Source organism: Cydia pomonella, chromosome 1, assembly GCF_033807575.1.
Source record: "Cydia pomonella isolate Wapato2018A chromosome 1, ilCydPomo1, whole genome shotgun sequence".
In the NCBI taxonomy this organism is placed as follows: domain Eukaryota; kingdom Metazoa; phylum Arthropoda; class Insecta; order Lepidoptera; family Tortricidae; genus Cydia; species Cydia pomonella.
Genome location: NC_084703.1, coordinates 48,196,929 through 48,215,414, shown reverse-complemented (window position 1 = coordinate 48,215,414; position 18,486 = coordinate 48,196,929). Strand labels below are relative to the sequence as shown.

At 35.9% G+C, this 18,486-nt stretch overlaps 2 protein-coding genes across 11 annotated transcripts in view; one reads left to right on the top strand and one right to left on the bottom strand.

Moving 5' to 3' along the window:
* The window catches only part of LOC133528887 (ecdysone-induced protein 74EF), a 309,196-nt gene that overhangs the window by 174,695 nt on the left and 116,015 nt on the right, over positions 1 to 18,486 (bottom strand). The gene's annotated exons all lie outside the window — the stretch shown is intronic.
* LOC133529081 (U7 snRNA-associated Sm-like protein LSm11) overlaps positions 1 to 18,486 on the top strand; it is a 63,415-nt gene that overhangs the window by 3,674 nt on the left and 41,255 nt on the right. Inside the window, exon 2 of the mRNA XM_061866705.1 lies at positions 16,068 to 16,180. Within this exon, the coding sequence (XP_061722689.1) occupies positions 16,068 to 16,180 (113 nt within the window). The remainder of the gene's footprint in view (positions 1 to 16,067; positions 16,181 to 18,486) is intronic.

Genomic DNA, 18,486 nt, shown 5'->3' with positions numbered 1-18,486 from the left:
CTTAATAATTAATCATTTGTCAACTTCTTTGATAGTTATCAATCAGTATAGAAACATCTAACTTTCATCTTATTGTCACTCAACCAAATAATGGATTGTTAGTAGTTTTAAACAATTTCATACATATTTTTAGATTTTTAAAAGTGTATTTTACGTAAACAGTATTTTCTACGCGTCAATAGGTAAGTTATCTAAATTTTTAGTGTTATAAAAAAACTCCCTGTATGTTAAATTTCGTCATTATTACGTCAACGGCATGAAGTGTACGGGCCCTGGTTCTGACACCTCTAAATAATTTTAGATTATTTATTTTGTATCCCTTTTATTTTTATAATTCGACATTAAGCGACTTTATACATCTCTAAGTAATAATAATACTTTAGTTAGCATTGATATTTTAATTGGGTACTTGACACATGTTGAATATTATAACAAAATTTAGTTAAATGGATAGAAAATGAGCCATCCATTATAAAAAAGTAGAATTTAAAAAATTATATTGAGATTATAAAAAAATACAAGGCTCCGAAGCCTCAAAAAGTCGTTCAAAAATAGAATAGAAAATGGTACCATTCGATTCCTTATATTTTATTGAAAAATAAATTGTATGACAACTATACACATGAACGCAATATTTCAGGGTCAAAATGGCAATTTCCTTGATCTTCCATACATTTAGGACAGACTTATATGATGTGACGTCACATCACCTTATCATTTTGTAAGAGGCGTTTCAATCGTCGAGTGCGAGCGTCAGACTTTAACTCTCATTCCTGACCTTTGTGTTGCTTAAATGCCATGAGTCCCATATAGACATTTGATCCTCAGGAAAATCAAGATCGTTTGACATTATTTACAAAAAACAGTCAAGTAGCCAATTATTGACGTTCTTTTTTGCGTGCATGTCAATTCAAAGTTGACTTGTAAAAGTGCCCTTGTTTGTATTTGCTGAATAAACATTGAAGTCGAAGTGTCAATTTTCGCAAATATATAACACAGTGTTTCCTACAGAAAACAGGCAACACAGCCTATGTGTGGAAAGCCGTAGGGTCGCGTTGTCAGGCCGTTGCACGCAATGCCGTCGACCCCTGGGCCACCCAGGCAACGTTAGATCTTAGATTACTTTACACTCTAGCCCTATCTTTCAGGTTTCACATTTTTCTATCTACATGAAATAGGCTCTGTTTTTATATAACAGTTGGAAAATAACTTTTTATCTTTTTATATATATATATTTTTTTATAAATATTATAGGACATTATAAGATGTAATGTTTTGAAAAGATGTGTCCCGCCGAGTTTCTTGCCGGTCCATATTGGGATACCCTCCTCCAATTGAGGGAGAATTTAAATCTTCTCGGGTCACACATGTAGGGTTAGAACTGGTGTAGCTTTATTTGACGTTCATAAGCGCATTGTAATATGCCTACTTGAATAATAAACTATCTTTACAGTACATATGGGGCTACTTTATAGCACTAGTGCGAGAAGTAGCATATTACGTTACTGTGTCGAACATTTAAAGGGCCATATGTACTGTAAAACGTTGTACGATACATGTGCGAATAGGTAATTCGCAACTCGTGTCGATTTAAAACACTCCCTTCGGTCGTGTTTTAATTTATCGCCACTCGTTTCGAATTTCCTATTTTTCGCACTTGTATCGTAATGTACTATTATCTTACCTCTGTTTTAAATACAATAAAATAATAATTTATTACGGATTTTTTTGCATGATTAATGGCTTATTACTATTATACTTAGCCTATGCTAGTGATACATGTACTCGTATTATGTGTTTTAACTTATCTCGGTCTCCCCTACCTATAGTGCCGTTGTGATACCGTCTTAACTCCAGTACAGGTAGAGTTGTGCCGTTCCCGAGAACGTTCTCCGTTTACTGTGAAGAATATTCTCGAGCGTGAACATTCCCCATACAAAACAGAGAAAATTATATACTAGAAGTACAGGTAAATATCGCGACCTTTACCTCTGACCTGGTTCCAACGTAAACAAATTAAAACGACTAGTATAATGCATGCTCATGCAAACCCACATTATAAAATGGCAGTTCTGAAAATTCCAATTTTAAAGTAAAGAAAATCGTCAGATATAGAAAATTAAAAGAATGTTTTTTTTTGGCAAAATAAATTCATTTTCAGAGACAGTTTTAACATAAAATCAACTTTTTATGTACAAATACCTTAAAAAATTGGAAAAAAAAATGTTTTTTTTTTTTTGCAAAATTTCCTTAAAACTTACATAATATTTTTTCTTTCTTTTGACCTCGAAAGAAGAAGTACGTGTTTGAAATCTTTCGGGTTCTGCCTGTTACACCGTGTAGAGTTCTTGCTCAAAATAATGTAAGGCATTTTTTGCATAGTTGCTTAGGGGTTTTAATAATTTTAATTTAATTTTTAGTCTACGTTTTTACGACGGTATAAATATTTTAGACGCCAACTGTACCGACCATAAACAATCGCAAGTTAGATAACCAACCATAAAGGAAGCCTGGAAAGTGCAGCTGCGCTTGTGAAACTCTATAATTGTCTATTCCTGAACAATTAACGCTATTTGTGTACCATTGTTCCGTCTTAGGCCGTTCCATTTTTAAAATGGGAATACTCGTTATACGTACATGATTTTGCTTTCACGAGATATAAGGGCATCCGCTAGCTGGCGCGGTTGCACGGAGCGGGTGAGCGGGTTAACCCTTTACCAGACTAAGGGAGATATATTTCCCACATACGGTACTTCAAAGTAAGACTGACGTTCGATTTTCATTTTTGAACTGTCTGTCTGATAAAGGGTTAACGGAAAACGGTGTGAGCAACGTTAACAGGCGCGGACGCGCGCGACGTATTTTAAATGATATGATTTACATAAATAATGGCGATACCTCTCCAATTAGCTGACCAAGGGCGGGATTAAATCCAGCAAGCTGTTCCCGCACCTTTATTACTTACACAATCAAATTGTTGCACATTGTTGAGATAAATACTTACCTACACTTTGTACTTAAGATGGACTACTTATCTACCTAACTTGTATACCTAAGAACTGCTGTAGAAAGTAATGAAATAAACCTATTTGTATTAAATGAATTGCCAGAAGTTAGAGTAAAGAAAAGCAGATGCAACCGGTGATCGTAGAGCTGGCAGCTTCCTCGCACAAAGAATGAGTATTGCGATACAAAGAGGAAATGCTGCCAGCGTCTACGGCACTATGCCGCAGGGGGGTAGTTTTTAATTATTTTTTAAACCAGACTTATCCCAATAAGGACTAGTTTACCCTCTGGGTTGGAAGGTCAGATAGCAGTCGCTTTAGTAAAACAATGTTGCCAAGCGGACCCCAGGCTCTCATGAGCCGTGGAAATAGGCCGGGACAAACGTTATAGTCTGTATCTTTAGGAATTAAAAAAAAGGTAAACAAACAATTTGTAAATTTTCGGGTAGTTTTAATATTTATTGGTTAACCAACCAAATACAAAACCGCCTGGATCTGTCACTGAACGACCTTACTTTAAACCTACTTTATTTGATCATGTAATGTTTTCATCTACCCTCAACTGCCTTAAGGAGCCATTTGAGGGTAGATTTGGTTTATATTCATTCAAAGATACAACTCAAATCAAAAGAAATAATCGCAAACTAAATCAACTAAAAGTGCCTTTTTCAAAATTAAAACTTGTCACAAGTAGCCCACATTATATGACTATGAAAATCTACAACCGCCTCCCAAACTCTATTAAAGATCTGGACAATGTAGGTCAATTTAAAAAACACCTGAAGCTTTTTTTAATTAATGGATGTTATTATAATCTTAATGAATATTTTGATAAAGTCAGTAAATGAAAATATTACCGTGCTTCGTTTATGTAAGGAAATAATGTTAATACAATCAAATGATCATGCGTGAATGTATGTGTAATATTATTTTAATGATGTGCGAAATAATTGTAATTTAATCACCTACTGTAGCCCTCTTATATTGCTGTGCCCTTACAGGGTGTCACATGTATACCTATATGTTCCATCCCATCCATGCTTGTAATGTGATATGCAATAAACTATTCTATTCTATTCTACCTTTTTTTGAATACCTAAAGATACAGACTAAGGAAAACGAAGATATTCAAAATTTACCCCGAACGGACCCCAGGTTCGATCCCTGACTGGACATAGTCATGATAAATTTATAAAATTTCGATTTTAGTCTGAAAACCAGTTATCGCGTTAGAAAGTATCACGTGTTGTATCTAGCGTTCGCGCAGTCTAAATTCCGCAAGACCTAGACTTTCGCGACTCTCTGATTAACCTTCTACCTATTTACTATTAAACTACTACTACTGATTTTAAATATATACGTAGGTGTAGACTTTTAACGTATGTAAATATAGCTGATTAAATATCTACTCTTATTTGTTTGTGTACAGTCAGCGTCAAATAATTCGTAGCAGTCAAAGTAGCCATATATTTAGTATGGTGTACCGAACTATTTGGCCACTTTGACTGCTACAAAGTATTTGACGCTGACTGTACCACGGTCTGTGTGAAATTATCAATGTACCTACCTAATTGTATAACGCTGGGTTTCATGTGTCATTTATGTACATACCTATACTTTTAAGTACTTGGAAAACCTGTAATGTACATGTAAAATACAAGAAATAAATACAATACAATACAATACAATATTAGAACCTGTAACAAATGTAAATGTTATACGATCATTTACATTCTTTTGCATTCATAAATAATAGTTACTTATAATAAAAAGTGTTTTTTCGTAAAAAGATGCATGTCAAGATTTTTTACTATTTTCTAATGTTAAAGAACCGGCCAAGTGCGAGTCGGACTCGCGCACGAAGGGTTCCATACCATTATCTATAAAAACTGCAAAAAAATCGTTTATTGTATGACCCCTTCAAATATTAATTTTATTCTGTTTTTTAGTACCTATTTTATAGCGGCAACAGAAATACATCATCTGTGAAAATTTCAACTGTCTAGCTATCACGGTTCATGAGATACAGCGTGGTGACTGACGGACAGACGGGCAGAGGAAAAGTTGAATCAGTAAATGATCTTTTTAAAGCTCCGTTAAATTCGGGTTATGGCTTAGCTACATTTAAGGAAACTGAATGGTACTTACCTATGGTTAATTTTTTTTTTTATAAGTAATTACTAGCGTAGTTTTAACACGGACATAATATTAAAAACCATCAAACAATTGAAAAAAAAATACATACGTAATTTCCAATATCGATCGTCCGAGACAGTACTTGCGTTTAGTAACGTAGCAAATGTATAAACTCATACAAAACACTAATCAATATGTAAACAGGCCTTACAGCAAGTGTACACGCTCGTAGAGGCCTCATCAGTTAAAAATAAATCATTGAATATCTCCAAAATGGAGTTAATTAGAATACCGGGTTGTTTAAGTAACTTACTTAATTTAAGCTCAGGAATGCACCCTTGAAAAAACACTGTAAACTTTACGTCTTTACACTTCAGCGACTTGACAATAGGCGTGTTCAGATATTTATGAGCATCTCGGCCGCTCTGATATATCTGACGGCTGACCAACATAAGTATAACACACACATATGTTCGTATTCGCGACCTACTGCACAGTTGCATAACCGCCTACGGCTGTTGCCGTCCCTCTCGCACTCTGGACCATCGGTCAATGACCCGGGAATAGGAATAATAGTCTTGGAATTCTTAAATCTTGAGAACGCCAAATATATGTGGTGGTATGGGTAAAAGTGTTCCGGCCTAGTACCCTGCATGTGAAGCCGATCCTGGGTTCGGATCTCGGTAAGGGCATTTATTTGTGTGTTTTTTTTTTCTATTTATTTAGAAACAAACAGTCATACACAATTTTTGATCAAAACTTATAGACAAAAAATAGACCTATAGTTTCATATGTAGAAATAAAATATAGACAGGTTCGTGGCTATTGCAAAAAACAAAAATACTTAAATCTGTATTTTATAATAACAAATACTTGAAATATGTAAATCAGTGATTTGATAAGTCTGCAGAAAATAAGTTACATATACATCGTAGTCTCGTAGTACATTAAATTTAAGCAAATAACAAATTCCAGTTATAATCAATATTTAAATGCATTCTTAAGTTGTGTTAGTGAACAGTTAAAAATGTCTAAATCATTAAGTTTTTGATTCTCATTAAAAAGTTTACATGCGCGTTTGATAAATACATTCCCACCGTAACCAGTCCTGCTGAATGGAATAAAAAATAAGTTTCTTTTACGACAACAGCGCTCACGTCTTCGCGGAACTCTAAAACAGATTTTATGTAAAAGAGTAGGGGCTTCTAATTGTGAATGGAAAATCTTAAAAAGCAAAACGGAATCAGTGGAATCTCGACGGTCACTAAGAGTTTGAATATTTAAACGTTTACAGGTATCGGTATAGTCAGCAGTATAAGCTAGTCCAGTCCTGAAGCACAGTGATTTAATAAATATTTTTTGAAGTCGCTCAATTCTGTGATGAGTACTGATGAGTATAGATTGTTCCTTAGTCATGGGTGTGTTCAATGTATGTATATCGGTGCCACGCAACACAAGCCTTCCTGAGCTTACTGTGGGCTTAGGTGAATTTATGTATGTTCTGTAACATTTATAACATATATTTTTTGATCAATACCCACACGCGTAGAGTCGAAACAAGTTAACTCCGTCTAGCATTTAACAGAGTGTGGGAATGTCATAATTAATGACAAATTTCACTCTCCCTTTGTTCAAGACGGCGCAAAGGGTGTACTCCCATTTTACCCGCTGGGCACAGATGGGAATAGGCGCTTTATATGAATCATTCCCATTTGCCCCTAAGAGGTCATCCATTAATTACGTCACACGAATTTCGAGGTTTTTTTACCCCTCCCCTCCTTGTCACACTTGGTCACATTTGGCAAACCCCTCCCCCACAGAATACAACGTGCAAACTCAGCTTAGACGTTCCCTAGTATATGGTATTATAGCAATTAACAAGTCACGTGGTTTTGTTTGTATACTTATTATTGCTAATTATTATCCTTAATTTCAGTTGAAATGTTTCTACAACTTTATTTTACTTTCAAATCCCGATGATGGTATTTTTTTGTAAATGCAGAAATAGATAAGTTTTGTAACTCAATTTAGGGTTTTGCGTTTTGATTATTATTTATTACACATGGTGACTAGCATATAATACTCGTATTTAATGCTATTGACATTTTAGACCGTTCAAGAACTTGCCTGTGGTTTTCGATGTTGCTTACGCATCTACACGTGGCCCATTCCATAGGGCGTGCTCTCAACCATCGCATGCCCATTGGCCATCTCGCTGATCCAGCGAGTCAAGTTATATAGTTAGTTAGTAAGTTATATGGGGCTTAAATCCATCTAGCTCAGTTTAGGTCTAGATCGATTTAAAATTGTCTATGATCTATTACCATTCAAGCTATTTTTTACACCTCAGATGGCAAACAAGTTGTACAATTTTATTATTGTATTTCTTTATATATTCAGAATTATTTATACAAATTACAACCTTAATCTTTTGTAATAAGTTCTAAAACGTATAACTTTCAAATAACGTGCGTGTTATCGGCGCGTGCGACGGTGCAACGACACCTTTACAAGTGATGGTTTTCAATAACAGACCGTATAACGTAGCGATAAGGTTGGTTTTAGACTGAAGCAAACTTTTAAGCTTTTTCCCAGCCACGATAGACGATTTGCTTGTTAGTTTTCTTTAATGATTATTGACCGAGCGTTAGTGAAGTGTCCGTTTCAGCTTGGGCAAAAATGCTATCGTATTTTCGGATGTTCTCTGCAGGTCGCATTTCTAAACCGATTCTCGTGAAATTTTGTGAGCAGGTTACGTTGTTACTGTTTTTCAGTCATTTTGTTTTTTTGAAAATGTTCCAAATAGTGGACATTGACATAAAGGATTTAAGAGCCAGTGGGGTCTATGGCACTTAAGACCATTGTATATTCGCTGACCAACTGACTAATTTTTTTTTTAAAGAGATGCAGATTATCGCGAGGTCAATAGCTCACAGAACCACTAGGATTTGTGTTATAAATTTAATTATTCTTATATCTTATGACAAAGTATAAAAAAAGCTTTATATTGTTTATACGGAAAATATATAATAGATCGTAAAAATGCTTCTATAATCAGAACCGACAAATTAATCGAGAAGACTAAAGATGACGCATTGCAAAAAGCGCGAAAAAAATTCTATGAGAACTCTTGGAAAAGGAAAATATGAATATCGGCTGTGACATTAAAAATATTAGAATAAAACGCCTTCAGAATTCAAATGTTGCCTGCGTCAAAATTTATAAACGAAATTTAGAAAGAGGCGATGTAAATGTTGCCAGCGCGTAAAACGCCTCAAGATGCACACGAGACGCGTAAGTATACTCCGGAAAAATGGCGCGAAATATAAATTTTCTATGAGAGAACCCTATACGCATACATTCTTTAAATCTCCCGCCTTTTTTTGCTTACGGAAATGGCGTGACGAACTATATCAACGATAATAAAAAAAGTGAAAAAAAGAACAAACATTGCCATCGTAAAAAAACCTTGTCAAACGACATCGCGAATTCGCGAAAAGTGCGTCCGCGCGACGCGCGCTACCCGCGGAAGTGACGCAACTCACTCGGGCATCTGTGTAAACAGCGTTTTCTGAATGGCACGGGCGGGGGCGACGACCCGTCCGCGGTCAGCGCCCGACCAGTGAAAGTATTTCGCTCGGCCATGCCTTGGTAGCTGCATAGATTTATGCGCGTCGCTATTTTTAATGGGCTGTTGCTAGGTGTGACCCTTTCTAGTTATGGGGGCCTGGTACTTTTTAGTCGGGGTAGCATGATATATTTTTTTTCCTATGAGAATATTACTTTTAAATTTAATAGCTTTTGATAAGTTTACTTGAATAAAATAACTAAACTATGACTTTCATTTTGACTACTGTCCGTCGCAATTTTTCTTTAAGGGTTTCTTTCTGGTATGTATATGTTCGATTTTTTATGAAAATACTTGCCACTCAATATCTGGAAAGCATTGCAATACTTTATTAACGAAAATCGTGGATAGTGCAATCATTCTACAAGCTGTTGGTAGGTAAGGTATTCTGTGCATTTTATGAATATTGGAAAGGCTAACTTCATCGAAGTAATATTTGAATGTATACGAGGATATATGTGTTTGTTTTCACGCAAAACTGCACCATTTGGTATGCAAGCACACAGTTTTCGACCCGGTGAATTCAGGATTCGCAGTACAATATCCTGCTCTGTGTACCTGGAAATCGGGTGGATCTAATAAGTTGTTTATTACATGGGTAGGGCCGTATGATATTGGCTGAAACCTCGTACACAACTTGGTACGAACTTTCAATAAATTTTTTTTTTTTTTTCAACAACGGCTATTATGTACATCTTATTGCTATCTAGAGTCTAACTAACTATGCAATGACGAAATATGTCATCAATAATGTCATTTTTTCATGAAAATATGACGTTTATAATAATAAATAAATATCTGAGGACAATCTTACACAGATCAATCTAGCTCCAAACTAAGCAAAGCTTGTACTATGGGTACTAGGCGACGATATAAATAAATAAATAAATAAATATTATAGGACATTTTTACACAAATTGACTTAGTCCCACAGTAAGCTCAATAAGGCTTACCAATATTCGAGATAAACACACAAATGCCCTGACCGGGATTGAACCCGGGATCATGACACAATCCCTATGTTCAAGTCCATGCTACGTTAGCCTTTCTCCACTACCTAAAGTGAAGTTTAATAGAAATTGCAAATAATGTAAAAAAAATATATATATATATATATTATACGACATTATTACGTAAATTGACTAAGTCCCACAGTAAGCTCAATAAGGCTTGTGTTGAGGGTACTTAGACAACGATATATATAATATATAAATATTTATAAATACTTAAATACATAAAAAACACTCATGACTCAGGAACAAATATCCATGCTCATCACACGAATAAATGCCCTTACCAGGATTTGAACCCGGGACCATCAGCTTCGTAGGCAGGGTCACTACCCGCTAGGCCAAACCGGTCGTCATATCGTCATATTTTATTAATATATTTATTTTTATTAGAAACACCGAACTGCGTGCCAAAACTGCATCGTAGATGTGGGCATGAAGGCCGTTAAGCTGAAATGGGACTGGGCAGGGCACATCTGCCGAACGCACCCCGAACGCTGGGCAAAATTAGCCAAGGACTGGATCCGACAGGATGTGTCTCGGGGCAGAGAAAACCCAAACGGAGATGGCGGGGCGACATCGATACATTCTGTATAGAGTGACGGAAATGTGCATTTGACAGAACCAAATGGCGGGAAAGAGGGCCTTTGCCCAGCAGTGGGGGGCTATAATAGGCTAGAAAAAAAATGTTAAAATAACCCTCGTAAGAATGTTAGGTTATATGTCAAATGCTAAGAAAATCTGTCATATTTGTTTACATTATTAGCAATTTCTATTGAACTCCGCCATGAATCTAGTATAACTGGATTAGGCATGAGCGGAGCGGTGGGGGGAAATGACCGAACGGGATAGTCTTATGTATCTTTCAGTAGGAGTAGCAGAGAAAGTGCTATTGTTTGTCCTTGTCACAGTCTCATTTTTTTATTCCCCACCGCAAATTTTAGTATGGTTTATGGCGGGCAACAAATAACCCGACCAAATTACATAGGTTGATTTTGGTATGTTGTCAGGAATGGTAAAAACGTGTTTTTAATTTTGTCGCATTGCGTGCATGTTCTGTTCCTCACGGGCGCACTCGTAGTATACGATCTATGAACTCCACTTTATAGCGTCTACGTTTAGCAAGATAAAGTAACCGTTCGTGTAAACAATTATAAATATATTAAAAATAGGGTGGGTTATCAGCGGTCTCGAGTGAGCGCTTTCGGAGAGTCAAAGAACCTGCCCGTTTGCTCTGATTGGTGCGCGTGAGTTGATTTCTTTTAGTAACCGACAACGTACAGAACGTATCTGCCAGAAGGAGATCTGTCGGCAACCATATCATTACCTAATTCTCGCTATACATTGACAAATTGGGGTAAAAAAACTATGGGACAAAAAAAACACTTATAGGGAAAATATACAGTTACGAGATACTTAATGATAGTGAAAACGAAATTAAATCATAATACTAAAAATAAAACTAATGCATAATTTAAATTGAATTACAAATACCTGCGTAGAAGGCCTTTTCTCATCTGGTTCTTCTTGCTCTGAGCAAAATAAACTATGTTTCACTTACCCCTCCTAAACTTATATTTTCTAGAGATTCATTTCAATTTTTTTGTACATTTGAACCTTTATTATTATGTACTTTGTGTAATGAAATTTAGTCATTAATTTAACGAAAATTAGTCATACAATCTATATTGTTAAATAATGGAATTATGTGGGTTGTCTGGTAATCTGGTCATCTGCGTTCAGAAAGTTAAAGAACCTGGTCGTTATGATAGGTTTTTAGTAATTAAAGTAAAAAGACTTGGTTAATTTCTTTGCTTACTTTACCACCATAACCTTATTAAAAATTACATCGTCCACTTAGAGTGATATGGTTGTATGAATAATATTCGTTAATGCAATTAAATTGTAGACGAATTAACGTACTTGATTATGTATATATTTTTGGTATTTTTGAATATATATTGGTTTGTATTAGCATTGACTGCTCGGTAAGCAATTAATGTAATGCCCCTGATTACGCTTGTTTCTTAAAATAAGCGTTTGACCCAGAGTCTAGACGACTGATAAGCCATTCTGCTGTGTTACACAGCGACTTAGATATTTGTATAACGAATTTTATAATGAAAAATAGTCATTCAATTGCATTTAATGCCATTGTATGATGAAAATTAGTCATACAATCTTATTAGGTGTCAATGTTTAACGAAAAGTAGTTATACATTTATGTACTTGCGTAACTTTGGTTTATAGGTTTACTAAGTAGTCCGTCAGTAAGCGAGACAGAGTAAATTGAACATAATATAAATAAATAAATAAAACAGCATTGAAAGACCATAAGCGTAAAAAAGCGATTTCATCCAGACAACCTAGCGGAAACTAGTCATATATCCCTGCCAAGCACTCTGGCTAAAAGGCTGGATGCAGACAGGCCAAACAGGCCATGCCTGGCATCAACGGAAGACTCGCAAAGTCGCTCCTTCAACTCGGTAAGGTCCGAGGATGGTAAACAATGTCAACAGGTCATGGACGAATTAACAAACATCTTTTTAATCCAGGTGATACAGACGATAGTATGGAGAGTATGGAGACAGAAGAGACAGCTAACTTCCTATATGGTGCTCGAATACAGCGGAGGTGCTCCTTATAGGGCAAAACATCTCGGAACTCCGAACTCCCCGAGGACATCAACATCAAAGGTTTGATAGGATTCCTTGAGGAGTTAGGCTGGTTGGACTAGCCCCCTTCACGCCAGTCGAGTTGCGGAAAACTGGCCGTGTTACAATATAATACATTCCCTACTAATATTATAAATACGAAATTACCTCTGTTTGTCTGTTATCTCTTCACGCTTCAACCGCTAAACCGATTTATATTCAATTTGGTATGGAGATAGTTTGTGTCCCGGGGAGAGATAAGACAGTTTTTATCAAGGATTTCATCATTTTAGTAGTTTCAAATGAATGTAAAAGACATATATCTTTTAACAACGTAAAGTCAAATTGATGTAAGGGACATATAGCCAATTAATTAAAAAAAATGTTTTATAGGAAACGAAAATAAAAATTATGTTATTGCCAAACCGAACAAAAGAAGTTATGATTGATTTTGGTCGAAATTTTTTAAACTTATCTCCTGATTTGGTGTTGAATATAAACTTAACCTATAATTCATCTATCTTATTCAAATATATTATAACACCACACCAACAAAATGAATGCAACTCAGAATATGCCGATGACTAACATCCTTAGTCAATGGCGCTGGTTTTTGGCAATTTACCGAAAAACACAACTCTTGTGTCTATTTTGTCCCTTATCTTATCCTAACTAAAAATTCGGTCGATGACATATCTCTTCACATAATAAATGTAGCAAAACCCGATCAATATAACCTTAAATGAACTATGGGTACAGGTGTGACGTGTGTTTGTACAGATGCGATACTATGTCACGGCAGAAATAGACAGAGTGCAATGCCTTCTAGTTACGTTACAACATCTATGTTTTAATGTACAACAGAAATTACGATGGCAATCATTGCTACTTTAAAAATTTATGGCAGTTGTGAAAAAAATTCTTAGGTATTCATGTCAGCACCGTAGAAAATCTCGGTTTCTATACAGCTAAAGTTACTGCTTAAAACATCTCACACAGATGAAAAGGCCTATTTATTATCTATTAATGGTGTAATTCATGATATTTAAAGTGATTAATTTGTAATATTATTATCGGTATAAATATGTACCTCTACACTTATGAAAGTGCTAATTTAATTTACACACAATTTATTTATTTAATCTTTATTGCACAATACATGAAGGTACAAATGGCGGACTTAATGCCTTAAGGCATTCTCTACCAGCTAATTTAATTTACACACAATTTATTTATTTAATCTTTATTGCACAATACATGAAGGTACAAATGGCGGACTTAATGCCTTAAGGCATTCTCTACCAGTCAACCAATGGGTTAAACCAGAAAGATTAAGTAGGTGCAGTGTCTTTTAAAGTAAATGAATTTGTGACCGAGACTATATATGAATATAAACTATATATTGATAAACTTACACATATACTTAATACAAATAAACATACATATATAATTTAGTATATTCCATTGGATAACGAAAGTTAGTCATTAATATATATGCGCGACTAACTCTCGTTACACAATGTAATCGAAAGGTTTACGATTTGACGTTTTAACGAAATAAGTATAGGCTACGCTAAATTTAAAAAAACGAATGGTACAGTCACGTCTGAAAATATCCGTACAAATAAAGTGCCAAAAATATGTATACACGACTTAGTATTACGATAGTGTATACACATTTTTGGCACTTTTTTGTACCGATATTTTCAGGCGTGACTGTACAGACAAGGACTTTAATTGCTGAGCCATTCAGGGTTAATTTTACAACCAAATTAGATGGGTCATCAATGTCTGTCTGTTATAACGAGTGATTGAAATTAAAGTTACTTATGTTAAAAATATGGAGATGTGAATTCTAAACTTTAACACATTCACTGCCAACCCGCTTGGCGGGTTCTCTCTTCATAGGCGCTTTTCGCTACATACCGCGGTTTTTCCCGCATAGGCTACGATTGTAGCGCGTAGCTCGCGCTGGCACTGAATGTGTTCAATGGCACTCGGCCCGATTCGACTTTAAGATACGTCAAGCATTTGCTAAAGGGGTGAATCAACTTTTTTTGTTTTGTTATCCTGTCCCGTTGTCCAAGGGACAACAGTGGCACAGTTTGTTTGAAGAGACGTTGTATGCCGTTCTATTAACAGGCTTAGTAGGGGGCCCATTATGGACATTGGTTATAACAACCACAAAAACGCAAGTTTAATACATTTAAGTACCATAAAATCAGTATTTCAATGAACTTTTGTCCCCTGGACAACTAATCGTAACCATGGCAACGAGTGACGCTAAAAAGTTGATTCTCCCAAAGATACGATATGGATTGGACATGTCAGTTTCAAAAGTGACTTTTTTGTTTTAAGAAACTAGCTAGATTGCTCTGAAACTTTGTACTTACAATAGGATAAGATATTTCTAGTCCTGTAATTAGTTTATCTCGCTTCAGATGTCATAGTTAAAAATTACAGTGAATTTCAATTAAAAGACTTTTTGACGACCTGTTTGGCCTAGTGGGTAGTGACCCTGCCTACCTGGTAAGGGCATTTATTCGTGTGATGAGCATGGATATTTGTTCCTGAGTCATGGGTGTTTTCTATGTATTTAAGTATTTATAAATATTTATATATTATATATATCGTTGTCTAATTACTCTCAACACAAGCCTTATTGAGCCCGTGGGACTTAGTCAATTTGTGTAATATTGTCCTATAAAGAAAAAAAAAGACTAGATATACCTCATGGCATTGTATGTGCAAAGTTTCATTACAATCCAACATGTAGTTTTAAAATGAAAACGAAACCTCGTTTGTATGGGAAGGAGAAACTCGGCCGAGCTTAAGGTACCCATTGATTACCAGTTCGCCGGACGATATCGGCCTGACGGTTATTCGCAATTGGCTACTGTTTTTTGTAAATAATGTCAAACGATCTTGATTTTCCTGAGGATCAAATGTCTATATAGGACTCATGGTATTTAAGCAAAACAAAGATCAGAAATGAGAGTTATAGTCTGACGCTCGCACTCGACGATTGAAACGCCTCTAACAAAATGATAACATGATGTGACGTTACATCATATAAGTCTGTCCTAAATGTATGGAAGGTCATGGAAATTGCCATTTTGACCCTGAAATATTGCGTTTATGTGTATAGTTGTCATACAATTTATTTTTCAATAAAATATTTTATCGAATGGTACCATTTTCTTTTCTATTTTTGAAAGACAAATTTTTTTTTTTTTGAGATTTTTCGAGCCTTGTATTTTTTTATAATCTCAATATATTTTTTTCAATTCCACTTTTTTTATAATGGATGGCTCATTTTCTATCCATTTAACTAAATTTTGTTATAATATTCAACATGTGTCAAGTACCCAATTGTCAGCTTTTGCGAAAAACTGACAGGCCGAATTCTTCCGGCGAACTGTTAGTCAGTGGGCACCTTTGAGCGCATTGTCAATTTTCCCCACATTTCGTGATCGCATGTGTTCAACGCTGAGGGCTTTCCGCGAACACCGAAGTTCGCAAATTGCGGGCATCATTCTCTTTTACTCCAAAGGCGTTATTAGAGTGACAGAGAAAAGTGTTTTTCGAGTGTTGTTACTTGCTATACGAATGTTAATACCGGGTCTCTTTGCAGTGGCCGTGCGACCGGAGAGGAAGCAGGGGAAAAATGTGCTGACCCGGGAGGAAACAGTCACGGGCCCTCTCTCCGCCCTTCGGAATGCCATGCAAAAGAATTTGAGGGTCAAGGTAAGAAAACGCCAAAAACGTTCATGATACGCAATTTAACAGCGCGGCTTACGTGGGCGATGACTCGCGAATGCGACGCGGCCCGGCGGCCCAACGGCATTTGGAGATCGGCCACTTAGGACACTTCCATAGGTATCAAAGGATTGAATTCACCCGCGCCGCGCCGCTTCGCTTTGCGTTCGCGAGTTATTCGCTCAGGTAAGACACTGCCTAAGTTAGACACAACGTACCAGTACCAATGGGCTAGATGACAAGTTTTTATTTAAAAAAAAACTGATTTGTTTTGAGGCATTGACATATATCTAAGGACGGGCCTTAGATATATGTAAATGATTTTGAGGATTAAAAGCACAGAATAAATAATAGTACCTTTACAATACTATTTATCTTAAAATTAGGTCGAATGAAAAAAGAAAATAAAAATACACGTGAGGTTATGTGGGGAAGGGGGGGTTAGCCAAGAATCTCACCAAGCTTAAGTGTGTCAAAAAAAGTACCCGAAAAAACCACGCGTAAATTGTGCACGAGCCCAAAGTAGCCTATTACTTTTAGTTCTAAACTCGGTTGAAAGCTTTCGGGAGATACAATGTACTTGTCTACTCTTGGCGTGCCGCCAACGCGGAAACGCAGCGGTGACTGATGCGCGCGCGCACCACAAACAAAAGGTCTACAAACTGCTAGAAGTTACGCGGCGCGTGAGAACATTTCTAATCTGTATTTTTAAACTATTTTATAAATAAATCTGCACCAACATATATGTCTGTTTGACCTAATGGTTGACTGGTAGAGATTGCCTTTTGGTATTAAGTCCTCCATTTCTATTTTTAAGATTAACGAAATAAATAAATCAGATAAAAAATTGTCTAATACTAATACTAAGTGTTAAATACATTGATTTAGTGGCCTTGGTCACTAAAGTACACCAAGCTAAGTTGGCAGCGATTTTGTCAGCCCGGCCTGGGCAAAATCGTTAGAAGCAAGCGTTAATAAACTTCATTATGTCATAGAAGTTTATGATATATATATATATATTTTTAATCTAGTTCCAGTATTTTCAAATTTTTCGTGTTTATTTTTGAACTAATTTTCTCGACAGGAAATAAAAAATAGGTCTTGATTGGATAAAAAAGATGTAGGTACGTAGTTCAAGATTTCCTTCGTCTGTAGCTTTATTTGCCTACACAAATTTGAGACGCAGACGGATAAAGCGACTTTTAAAATTAGTTGTTTTTGCCTACCCTACTAATCGTGATAGGCGACGGTACACATTCATATAAATAAAACTTATTACCCAAAATTCGACTCTATAACTCATAAACTAAAAGCCATATTGATTCATGAAATTGCAACTCATCTCGTAACACAAAATTATTTATAAAAGACGCACTCAATCCGTAATCAACTTTATTACTTACATTACAAATAACTGTTATACTATAGTAGATGCAAACCAAATTGGCGACCGAGGTCATATTACTATCTCTCTCACCCTGCCTACGAGCGCGCGAGTGTGAATGAGAAGTTTTACGACCCCGGTCGTCAGTTAGGTTTGCTTCTACTATAACCGCATTGGCAGTATTATCGCAGACATTTATACGTCAAATTTTAGGGGCAAGTTGAATCAATGTCGACTTTATTTCTATTGTGTTTAGGGAGATATGGGCGGCATGTGTTAAAATTGTAAAGAATAGGTCGCAAGCGCAAGGCCCTTCCTAGACTGACTGAGTCATGTGTAGACAAATAGAATAATCTAAGAGATATGAAATGCTATGATAAATCTTGTTATCTAAACTATCAACGAGCTGGCTACATTTTATTTAAAATAGTTACCTATTTAGGTAAACATAGTTTATTTGTCAAGACATTACAATGAGTTTATGGACGTCAAATAAACTCGCTTAAATTTTTTTGGTAAAACTTTTTTCCAAAATTGGCACTTTTTCACATGTATCAATGAGTTTTTTTTATACCACGACGGTGGCAAGCGAGCATACGGCCCGCTTGATGGTAAGCAGTCACCGTAGCCTATGGACGCCTGCAACTCCAGAGGTGTTACATGCGCGTTGCCGACCTTTTAAAAATCCCACCTATAGTAGTAACATCAAAAATGCGTTTAGCACTTAGTAATGATAAAAAAAAAAACATTTGGTATTAACTCTGAAAATAGGCGACGAAAAGTAGAAAAGTTTATAAGACATTAAACTTTAAATGTTATCAGGAATACACTATTCAAATCTTTCGGGGTCGGTTCGAGTATAAATGCGTGACTAATCAATAAAATGTGTACGCATTGTATAGATGCAGTG